A 12,295-nucleotide genomic window follows, 5' to 3' on the forward strand; every position below is an offset into this window, starting at 1 on the left:
AAACAAAACTGATTTGTCATAGACTCAGAAAGCAGCTAGATGTGTGAGCTGGATAGATACACATTCATAAGGAATGGACAGTGACCGAAGTGGTTGAGGTAAGCACTGCTGCACTTTGGGAATGCATCTTAACACGTCTCAGAAATCAAGGGGCGGAAATAATCACGTGCCACCTTTGTTAAAACGGCTCCAAACTCAAGTTCCTAAACAAATACACATACTGCAGACATGCATGCCTTAGTACAAGCTACAATCTCACTCATTCACAATACTGAACAGGGCAAAAAGGTGCAAGACATAAATTCAAAAGCCAGTCTCTTTAAAAGTTTACTAATTTTTAACTTTTGTGAGTGAAGGAGTAAGAAAATGCCGTTAATCGGCAAGAAAGCAACATTAAAGCAACATATTGAAACCACTGTATTAAAGCAACATCCCAATGTATTAAACTCACATTGGTCCTTCTGCACCCAGCTTGTTATAAGACCCATTTAAACATCCACTGCTGTTTCCCTGAAACCGGACGAATCTGATACATCACCCACCAATAATACCACTATGGAAAATTCTCTGGCACGGGCAAGAATGAAAGCAAGATAAATATTTAGTTCTTATACAATGCAGCCAGTATCTCTTTGATGACAAAGCATTCTTCCTTGGCCTTGTTTACATGTTTTGTTCATCTTACATTTAAAAAAGGCACACTAGCTCTCCAGGAATGTGAGAAAATGATGCACAGACTGTGAGGATGGATTTCATAAGCCTGACCTGTCGCATGAGCATGTTGTGGAATTTTTCTTTCTATTTCTTATTTTTGGACTAGACTATGAGTGCTCTACAGTAATCCGTCTTTCAGCATCCAAGCCTCCCGATTCTCTCGCCCATGGGCAAGGAAAAAATCCCCATGCACACACACACACAAACACACACTCACACTTTCTCCAACATACCACCCCCTTTCATGTTTGCTATGGTAGTGTTTGTGTATACCACAGTGTATGGATTCCATTCTTTGTGTTACTCATCTTTGTGGTAGTCAAATGATCATTGCCTCTGTCCCCTTTACCTCTGGACACTCACCAGACCTACAGGCACCTTATATAGTCATTATAATGTAGCTAATAAAAAAATCTGTATAACTATATTGGGTTTTCAAAGGAGTAGCTTGCTAGACCTAGCACCTACAAGACGTTAAGGACCAGTTTCCTGGATGCAGATTAAGCCTAACTCTAGACAAAAAAGCCTAAACTATTTTGAAGAGCTATTTACTTATGTTACTGCAGTTTCGTCCAGGCTAGGCTTAATTCATGTCCAAAATATTGGCCCTAAGCATGTTCTCTGTTTGCTTTGTGACAAGTCTGATGCCAGTTCAAGAGACTAAGAAAAAAACAACCTCTATATGCAAAAGGTTTACAGTGATAGGACATAAAGTAAAATACTAAAGTGACTGCCTTTACATCCAGAAAAATCACAAGGCTGACCAGCACTGAGAAAGCCAGCGCCGATAATGTTTACATATGGAATACATTCCAGGACCAAGAAAATAAATGACTGATGTGATGGAAGAATATTCAAACTGTAGTTTACAGCAGTGCATTTGCAGTACATTCATTTCACAAAATGTTAAATAGACCTTTATGTACATAAGTCCGTCACTTGTCGGTTCATTCTATACACCCAAAATATTTAACTCTGGGGATATGGCAGCCGAAACCCAGAACCGTGTAAATATCTGAGCTGCCATGTTCATTTTTAGTTCTCATCTCGATCCTGCTCTCCCTGACTGTGCCTCTCCGTTGCCTTGGCACCAATTCTATTTATCATGCGCCTTCTTCCTTTTCTGGATCTGCTCAGGGCCTGTTGAAGTCCCCACCCCCGTCCGCCTGCCTGGCTTTGAACAAAAAGCCCTAGGAGGTCCAGAAATAGAGTGGCAACGAACGCAGCTACAGCTTTAAACTACGACTCCCATCTGCCCCTGCATCTCCATCCTCAGCCAACGTGCAGGGAACCTGTGCAGTTGGCCATCCTTTCAGATCTTAATGATAGTCCTTTGGAAACAGAAAAGGAGGTGTGTGTGTATGTATGTGTGTGTGTGTGTGTGTGTGTGTGTGTGTGTGTGTGTATTTGGGTGTATGTTAGGCAAGAGTATTGAGCATTCATCCACAAGGATCAAGCACACACTAAGGGTGGTCTCAGTACCCCCACTCTCCCTCCCATTCTCATGTTAATCTGAAGGACAGTTGACAGTGGTTTATGCCTCAAAAGAGACCAAAATACCAGGGTGGTCACTCGGGACGAACAGCCCTGCCCCCTACTCATCAACATGGTGCACGCAAGGGCCCACACGCACGCGCAAGGTGCCGCTCTTGTGCAGCTGCCACAGCTGCAGGAACTCCTCGGGCATGGCGTGGAAGCCCGACGACGGCAGCACATTGTCGTAGTAGTGGTGGCTGACTGGCTGCTCATCCAGGCCTGTGGCGAACGGCCAGAAGCCGTAGGCCGTCACCTCGTCACAGAGGCCCAGGGCCAGGCTGACCAGGAAGAGGCCCGTGGACAGGCGCTTGCCGTGCACACCCCGCCTCTTCCAGAAGTGGCCCACTTTCTTCAGGAAGTCTGGGTTGGCAAAGAGCACGGTCTGGTTGGAGGCAGAGTCGGCCAGGGCATGGTAGGCCCGCAGAGAGGGATCGGTCCCTGGCTTCATAGAGAAAGCAGGCATATAGATGTAGCTGGAGCCATAAGCCTTCATGCTCTCCACAAAGGCCTTCCGTGACCAGAGAAGGTTTTGAAAGCTTGGGGTGGGTATAGAAGAGAGAAAGAGAGAGAGAGACAGAGAGAGAGAGAGAGAGAGAGAGAGAGAGACCCAGATAAAACAACACATCTGCATTGACACATTACATCTTTTAAAAATGTAATGTTTGCAAGTTATTTTTCATGACTGAGAAAAGGTGAATTACTACTGAAGCCTACGTGTGGCATAATGTGGACCCAATTTGGAGTGGGTTATAATTCTTGTCATTACATTACTTTGTCAGTGTTTTTTAGAATGTGCTTAGGAGAAAAGTGAAAGGACTGTACTACATTTCAGATCACAAGTACCTTTTCTCTATAATACTTGGGTTGGCTGTTACCAGATGGGTTCTCGTACCTACATCATTAACATATTCTTTGGACAGTGGTGGCAGGTTACATCTAGAATGAGAGACAAAGAAGAGAGAGAGAGAGAGAGTGAGATCACTCAAACTCTTTGACTTTTGATGCTTTATATATTTAGGTTTTTATATGTTAGTTCTTTCTTAAGGCTTATAAGCTATTCATGTTTTATAGTAAGTTAAAGGTTAAAAGCAAAAGCAACTTTGCTCATTAGGTGTTAGTAGTTTGCCATCCGGTGTTGGCAAGAGGTTCCCCTTCTGAGCTGTGGTTCCTCTCAAGGTTTCTTCCTGTTTCTCTCAGGAGGTTCTTCTGTGCCACTATTATCTTGGCTTGTTCAGCAGATGCCTGGACCCAGATTTTCTTTATATGTATATTCTGTATATTATTTCTTAAAGCTTCTTTGAAAAAACAAGTCTGAACTGAACTGAATTAGTTGTGGGGTTTTTTTTTTTTTGGTTCCTAGCACTCCCCTGTTGCATGATAGCAACCAGTCCAGGAGAGGGATGGCCAAAACAAACCTTCCTCTGCATTCGGCTTCATTTCCAGCTGTCACTCACGTGATTTCACAGGGCAGCTGCGTGTGCCTGGAGGACGCCACTGCCTGCCAAACTCTGTGTACATAACAGACGCCCACAACTGACTAGTGTTGCCTTGACTGACAAAGAACAGAGGAACCCTGCCATACTTTTCCACCCAATGACAACGTGGCTGAGCTCTTCCAACCAATGAGAGTGGGGCTGATGAAGACAGCTCACGCGGCAGTTTCAGGCATTACCTCATGACAAAGTCGGCCTGGTCAATGTCTCTGCCACAGGCACTATTCTTCAGCATCCCTCCGTTCCCCACCACTGAGCACTTCTTCAGGGGAAGCTGCAGGGGAATATCCTGGCAACCAAAGGAAACTTGTGACACAACCGAAACATAGGAATAAAAGAGACACACATGCTGTGGAGCTTAAAACTCAACCGAAGGTGAACTTGTGTTAACCCAATCATTTCACCTTTGAAACAGCTGAAACAGTTCTGAGTTAACGCAAGTTCCGACAGTCTTTAAAGAATATTTGTGGGAGGGTTTTTCTCAGGTTTTGCATCAAGAAATTGTTTTAACGCTTTCAAGCCATCATCTAGGGATTCCCATGTATAAACTTGTAATGTCCATTAAAAAAAGCAGAGAATTAGCAGGTAGCATTTTTTCTTTCAGGTGTTCAAGGATTTGTAGAAAGCGTGAAGACTCTTTAACATATGTTGGTAAGGACCGAACAATTAGTTGAAAAATGTCATCCAGAAACTGGATCCAGAAATTATTTCGGTAGGAACAGGCAAATACAATAGGATGTCCAGGACCATTATCTACAATTATATTTTATTTTACACAGGGATTTGTCCTGCTGAAATGCCATGATTGTGCTGCCAGAGCTGTTCTGCCTATAAACCTAGTATATATAGATTAACATAAAGCTCAAATAAAGTCAGCTATGTGCTTCAGCTCTGAGTGAGTGCAATACTGGGTTGCCAAATACATCACTATGATTCTAGTATTTCTATGTAAACTAAATAATTGATCATGCATGATTGGTCGTAATTGAATGAAGGACCATGACTAATAATGGCCCATTTGCAGGCTTGAAAGCAGGCCAGGAGGAAGAGGAAGCAGTGTGGTTACTGAACCTAAAGAATTTTAAAAAAATGCTAAACACTAATCGAACAAGAACTTTATTGTTATGTTATGTTGCTACTGTGATGTTGCTCTGAAACCTCATTCAGCAATTCCACACTAAAGTTTTAATACACTTCAACCTACATCACTCACTTATAACTACACACACACACACACACACACACACACACACACACACATCTGCCCACTTCAACCCCACACACAATAGTCAAGTTGACAAGGAGCTGTGCTCTTCAACACATCATGGCAGGAACAATTGGCCTCATTATTCCAGAGGGTCTCCATACCCCTCCCACACACACCCCCACACCCCCGCACACATTCTTCTTCTTGCGCACTCTCTCAAATCACAGACCGCTGAATGAAGCTTTTTTGTTCCAAAAATAAAATGAAAAGATGGCATGCGAAGAGACAGACTGGTGGTTTCCAGGGTAAGACCCATGAACTCAGTGCTAATGTGAAGAGATGCTTGGCAATACCAGAGCAATGGTAAACATTTAAGTACAAATGAGACAAGGAAAGTGAGAAAGAGAGAGACAGAGAGTGAGAGACCAAAAGAGAGAGGAATGCAGAAAGAAATGGCTAGCGGATGGAAACAGTGGCCGTAAAAACCAAGAATTTGCAGAAGACAAAAGCCAGAAGAAGTTCCATCATTGACAATAGTGAAACTAATGAACAAATCCAGCGCATAAAAAAAGAGATAACCATCAAACAGCCAGTACTAAAGCACCCTATACTAATAATATATAAATGTGAACACACAACATCTTTCATCTCCTTTTGCAGGAAAAAAATCTAATAAATTAAAAAGAACACAGTTGAAACCCACGTAGCCTGTAGTTGGTAATGTCCACAGTACACATTAGCAATCAGAACCTCCAGAAATGTGCTTCTTCCTAAGTGGCCATAATGAAATGCAACATTGAGTACATCCTGGATCTTTCCCCCACCACCCCGTCCTATGACTGAGGGCATGACGGAAAGTGTCTCTTCCATTCCATAAAGTGCCCTAGATTGTGCAATGATGGTATCAGCCTCCATATCAATCAATTTAAATGAGTATAAATTACAGTGAATAATGTGAAGACTAATCTCTGTATTTTCTCACAAAGGTTATTTTGCTTCAGCAGATAAAAGAGCTCACGTTTGAATTTTCTTTAAAGGATCACCTCCAATCTGTTATACATAACATAGCTGCTGTCTGGACTGTGGGAACTTTGTCAGAAAGTCCAGACACTCTAACTGAACTTCACCAATACACACCAAGCACAAACATTTTATCTTCAGTTTCAAAGACAGCTTTATTGGAAGGGACTTGCATATGTATGACAGCAAGTGCACTCCCTAGGAAGTGCACCCATGACCTTGGTGCATATACATCACTCTGTCTGCCTGTTGTATCACATAAGCTAGAGGAGGGCTGACCTAAGGAACAGGAACGAGTGAACAGGAATCATAAGAGGAATAACACTGACAAAAAGATTAAGATGTGCACTCCCCCCAAAATTCATAAGTAATGCACCTTTAGATATGCAGCTCTCTCTGTGTAAATGGAGCTTGTTCTAAATTCCCCATTAGCTTCTCCAAGACAGTGGGTGTCTGGGGTGGGAGGCCGGCAGAGGGGCGGGACTGTAGTGGATGCAAATGTGAATGTGAAGAAATAAAAACCTGTCAAAACATGTCATGTGTGAGAATGCGATTGTGTAAATCTGGATGTGTGTGTGTGTGTGTGTGTGTGTGTGTTCATCACTACAGAGTGTGGCATGGAGAGAGAGAGTAAACTTAGGGAACAGTGAGCGTTAGACATGGGCACAGTTCCCAGTACAGGACAGGCAGGACCCGTCTGGAGTCTTTTTCCATGCCTGTTTATTTTTGCCAGGCAGAGTGCTGTCTGGCCATGACGAGTGACAAAGGCTTAAGAGTGAAAGAGGAGAGACAGGAATACTTGATCACTCACGTATTCCCTGGTTTCCCTCATCCGATCTCTCCTTCTCCCATGCAAACTCACCCACATCTACACCCACACACAAGGAAACACCCTCAGAAGTATAATGCTTCTCCATGACACCCCACAAACATGGCCCCTACAGTCTTTATTTATCTTTCATTATCTAAAGTGCTGAGGGTGGAGGCTACGTGTGACCTTATAAAGTGTCTGAGCAAATTGCTGGAATTGAATTAGTATTGTGTCTACTAACATGACAGCATACATATATCATTGCTTTCCACTGCTAAAAATGGAAGAATCTGGTACTAGGTTTCAGACTCCCTCCAGATTGCCTTGCTGGGCTCCTCTGTCATTGTTATAAACAGCTAGAAACATTTTTTTAACAGAAGTCCCTTTTCAAAGTTACAAAGGCACTAGCTACAGTGCAGATGAGGGACCACAATCATTTGGTTATTGTGAAGTGGTAATCACTAAGAAAAGTTTAAAGCGTGTGTTGGGAGCATTATATGGCTTCACAACAATTTAATTTAATTATTATTATTTATTTTTTTGCAAATGGTGTATAAAAAGGATATTGAGATGCAGGTCAACTTTATATGAGGATTTATTAAAGAGTTAAACTTTTTCTTAGTTTGAAATAATATAAATGGATGTAAACTGAGTAAAATATTGGATTTGATTGAAACTATTGAATTTGATGAAAAGTAGTGAACTTTGGAACTCTACTGTAGTTATGGTTCAAAATGAAATGGAGTTAAAGATTTATTGTCTCTGGCATTGCATCTCTTTTAATTTTTTAATTTTTAATTGCTGATTTTTTCTTTTTTTTGCCCAGTGTAGTTCCAGTATCCAGTATCTCTCCCACCACATAGCAGCATAAACAGTAAAGATTCCAAATGTTTGTGTGCATACAGCTGTGCAGTGGCACTTTACTCATCATCACTCTAAGAGGAATGCTGGGTTACTCAATTCAGGGCATTTATCTTAACACTACAAAAAAGAATGTCTTAAAATATACGATAGTAATAAAGCTAGACTATGTACCAAAAGTGACCACAGTGTTTTCTCAGTTCATCTGCATGTAGCAGTAATTGAAGTGTTTTGTTTTTCTGATAATGGAGCACTAGGCAGTAGGTGGACTGCTTGTTCTGTTAGTAACTGGAGCTTATGCTTCATTTGGAAATATAATACACCAGCAGGCAGTATTACTACTGCTGCGCCAATGCCTGTCCTTAGAAAATAAACACACAAACACACACACATACATACACACACACACACACACACACACACACACACACACACACACACACACACACACACACACACACTCTTTGACTTTGTTTAATAAAGCCTACTTTTTAAATTTAATTGTTAATGTTAAGTGTACATTATAAAATGTCATAATGCCCATGTCAAGTCACATTATGAATGCATCCACACAATGTAATTCACAAAGGTCAAAGTATCAGACTTCTATCATGTATGTACCTTTTCTTTGTTTGTCAGAGACAAAATAAAGGTTCAATAGCTGTAATTTTCTGAGAAAATGCTCTCTCTGTGCATTATGTGATTTGTGCGAATATGAAACACATCCACAATCCTCTGAGACATTCAACATTGCTTCACAATTTAAAGTTCATAATGTCAACTGGACAACAAAGCTGGTGAATACATTGCATCTGTTTGGGTCATTTGTTCTCAATAAATAACTATTTTCTTACAGAAGGCCAGGACCTTCATCACGGTACACAAAACCAACAGACCACCTCTCATTAGTTTCAGTAAAGCTGAAGAGTGAAGCGACACTGGACCCAGACAACAGTGCTCCGAGGTGTTTTGGACTGAACTACAGAGTGTTAGTGCTTGACACCTTATCAGGCAAAACAGGAACCGAGGAGGAATTAGGAGTGTCCATTCATTCCTAATGAGGGTCACCACATAAGAATCGGAGTGACTGTGGCTCAAGCAGGGCTCCCGAGTCTTTGTGTCCAACCAAGACCTGAAGTATCTGGTGCTGGAGCAGTTATTCAGGAGTCAGATCAATTTACATCAGACTGCTATACTACATTCCCACATCAGGACTAGAACAGCAGGGAATTACTTTTAAACAAAATTGTCCTTCAAAGATAAAACATTGGCGGTAGTGATGACAAGACATAAACAGCATATTCAAATATGTTTTATGCACGAATTTCCCAAAAAGTTAAAACATTTCTATGATGAATTTGAAAATAATTTTATGAATTTTATGAATGAATAAATGAATTTTAACATTTTTAAAAATGTTAAATAAAGAAATGTAAAAGAAAGAGAAATGGCACTAGTTTTTGATAAATTATGAAATAAAAGCAGATCATGGTAGCATGTACAGATCTGTGGACCTTCCTGTATCTACTATTTTTTCACAGGCTACTGACTTTAAAGATGGCAGCTGTGGTGTGGATATTTAAGTGTTTATGGGAAGCATTTATTCTCTTCATGCTTGAAGAGAAACAGGTCAATTAATGATACCTATTTATTAATTAACACAGGTCAATAGGTGCTCCAATGAATGAATTAATAAAATGAATTTTAAAAATGAATGGAAACCTACACAAAATGTTGCTCGTTTAAAGAATCTGTATTTAACACCCACGTTCTGTGTACTGCATCCACACAACAGGCTGTATTTCTGTTTTCCTGATAAAATTGTTTAACATAATGTTTAAAACCTCCTGCTAAGACAATTCACAGCATTAGGAACAAACATTTGATAACTCTAAGTTTCTCTTTAGCTTGTGAGGAATATGAAATGAGCAATGTGCACATACATTAAAACCTAACAGCTGACAGTGGTCGCCTGGTATTTTCGCAGTACTGAGGTCACATATCCATTAGTCTACGTACCTGCACAAAGAACGGGTAGGTCTCATTGTTGACTGTGTGATAATGGTATAACTCGCCATCATACCACAGAACCTTGCCCAGCGGGGAGTTCTCCTTGGTAACTGCGAACATCCTTTTAGGGTCACAGCATTCTGTAAGCAGTTTCCTAGAACATACACAGCCCTACATTATTTTCTAAGGCGAGGAGCGTCATCGTGGAGAGAAGGGCTGTGTACGACAGAATGGCCGCATAATGCACTCTGTCTCAAGTGACTTACTCAGAGGGCATAATTATTCAGATTAACGGGTGTGTAAATGACAAGTCTGTCCCACCCCAGAAGCTTACGCCCCCGAAATACACTCCAGTATCTTTGCGCCTATCATTACCTCGTCTGATACAAAACAAGTTTAAACTGCCATGCCAGACTGACTCGCTGCAGGAGAAAAAAAAAAAAAAAAAAAAAAACAAACAAAAAAAAAACGCAGAAAGAAAACAGATGCGCATTATCTTAATCGGCTTTCCGGTAGTGTGTTTTCTGAGCCAGATCCACTTGGGACGGAGATTTATTTATTACATTCTGGGCCACTGGAGAGTTGGTCACTGATCGCTGCACTAAAATAAAACACAAATTACGCAGAATAGGTTTTTAGGAGCCCTAGGGTCAGCTATCTGAATTATTAATTATTGAAACGAAAACATACAAATGACTGAGGGAGCTAATTTTCTTTAATTCGGTTGCCCTATATATAGAACAGACCTAATCATTTTTAATTAGACTATTTTAGCAGGCCACAGTTCTAATAATGAACTAATTATTAAAACGATAGGCATGTCACCCACAACTGCATACCTGTACAGATCGATTCCGGTCTGGTTCCTCCTCCACGTCTGGCCCTGTCGCAGAACCTCGTCCACTATCTCCTTATCGCTCGGCATCCTATACACCGGGAAGATGTAGAGCCAGCACAGGACGAGCACACACAGGGCGGCCCACACGGACTTGCTCCTGTGGCATCGCAGAAACATCATGATGGCTCCTTCACAAGGGACCACTCAAGCGCGCAGGTCTGCGCGAAACGGCGGCTGAACCTTTCGCTTAGGTACCTTCACCGTCACGAACAAACTGATTTATTTTCATGCAATCTGGCATCCTCCAGAGAGTTCAGAGAGTGGTTCTAGCCTGCGTCTCGGCCCTTCTTGCGTACATCAAATTCCAATTGTGTATCTGCGGCGCTGCAAACCGATGATGTCCCGTCATCCTGCGCAACGTGACAAATCCGCTTTCCAGCGATCGCGTCCCGTGGAAACGGTTCAGCTTGGACCAGCTGGGGGAATCCAAATCTCGTTTTCACGGACAAGGCAAAGTACCTTTCCCTCCATCACCCAGATGTCGTCCTCTCACTATCCCCTGGTGCTTTCAAAAATCTGCTCCCTGCGCTCCCCTGCCACATAGCCTTTACATAGCCATCATAAGCTATTTCTGTGCCTAGTAGCCCAAAATCTTATTATATGGCTCCTTCTCCTGCCCTCAGAGCCAGCTTGGTCTTTCTGTCGCGTTTAGGGTGCAGTGCTTTTCAGTCTGTACTAGAGAGACAAAGCGCTTCTTTTTTTTTTTTTTTTTTTTTTTATAGCACGAATCTTTTAAACACAGCTCACTATGAGCGTACTTATTTTATTACGCGTTGCTGCCCTCTCCTGTTTGTAACCCAGAACTTGACTTGAATAGACCTCCGCCCGGTCTCCTTTGTTCCGCTAATAATGGCTACTCGAAGATGCGGCCACGCCCTTGTTCAGATGAGAGCCCCACGAAGAGACGGACGGCCGTAGCAGTGCATGCAGAGATTAGACGCAAACGTGACTTTCGGAATATACCAAATGATAAAATCCTGTTAACTGTAGCACTATGTAACGATACACATCACTGTTTAGCCAAAGTGTCTTTCTGCACATAAACTTAAATACAAAACAAACTTTAATGGATACTTAAGAAGAATCTTCGTCCAGCACTGTAATCTAGAAAATGGTCACTCAGCCTTGGAGGATTCAGAGAAGGATTTTTGGTGATGTACTATGTCACACCGCAAATGTAATAATTTGTGTCACTCGAAGTTTAAAAACCTCTTTGATGCCTATACTTCCAGTTACAGTGAAAGCGGAAGTAATGGCAAAAATCCAAACCAAATTAACAAACATAGGCTTTAATAGTAAAAATCTGAGTTTTGTAAAATTATTTTTGTTTCTCAAAATATGAATACATTATTTGCAGTAGATTGTATTTTTTGAAAAACAAAAACTTGATTCGATTACACTAGGAGCAAATAAATAAACAAACAAGAAAATAATAAGAAGAGACATATTGCATATGCAAATTCAGTGACTGGGTTGCCACTCTGTTGACTTCATTATGGCTTTAAACATAGGTGTTTGTTGTAAATCCTTGTCCTGCCCAGGACTCAGCGCCTCCTTGTGCTGACAGTATTAGGCAGTTGCCCCCAGAGGGGACCACACTACTGCATGCTTTGATATTTTCTCTAATCTAAACACAACCTATCAGTTAAGTATCTTGTGCTTCAATAATTGGATAAAGTGTGGTGTAGTGGAACAAACCCCACCTGTACTGAGAGTTTTAATTCCAAATTCATTCATTCCAGATA

General features: G+C 41.4%; 1 protein-coding gene across 1 annotated transcript; it reads right to left on the minus strand.

Moving 5' to 3' along the window:
• Positions 1-314: 314 nt before the first annotated feature.
• Positions 315-11,384, minus strand: st8sia1 (ST8 alpha-N-acetyl-neuraminide alpha-2,8-sialyltransferase 1). Its single transcript, XM_027020686.2, has 5 exons — positions 10,492-11,384; positions 9,662-9,806; positions 3,923-4,032; positions 3,094-3,186; positions 315-2,786 (listed from the first exon to the last, which is right to left on the minus strand). Exons 1-5 carry the CDS (start codon positions 10,668-10,670, stop codon positions 2,309-2,311), a joined length of 1,005 nt encoding a protein of 334 aa, XP_026876487.2. The 5' UTR covers positions 10,671-11,384; the 3' UTR covers positions 315-2,308.
• Between the last annotated feature and the right edge of the window lie 911 nt (positions 11,385-12,295).

The sequence above is a fragment of the Electrophorus electricus genome, chromosome 7, assembly GCF_013358815.1.
Source record: "Electrophorus electricus isolate fEleEle1 chromosome 7, fEleEle1.pri, whole genome shotgun sequence".
Lineage (NCBI taxonomy): Eukaryota > Metazoa > Chordata > Actinopteri > Gymnotiformes > Gymnotidae > Electrophorus > Electrophorus electricus.

What these genes read in the sequence shown, in the direction of transcription:
- st8sia1 (XM_027020686.2), bottom strand. Translation starts at nt 10,670, where the DNA reads ATGATGTTTCTGCGATGCCACAGGAGCAAGTCCGTGTGGGCCGCCCTG. An exon ending in ACCGGAATCGATCTGTACAG is followed by an intron (nt 9,807 to 10,491) that starts GTATGCAGTTGT and finishes TGTATGTTCTAG; the next exon opens with GAAACTGCTTACAGAATGCT. An exon ending in CCAAGTATTATAGAGAAAAG is followed by an intron (nt 2,787 to 3,093) that starts GTACTTGTGATC and finishes ACCCACCCCAAG; the next exon opens with CTTTCAAAACCTTCTCTGGT.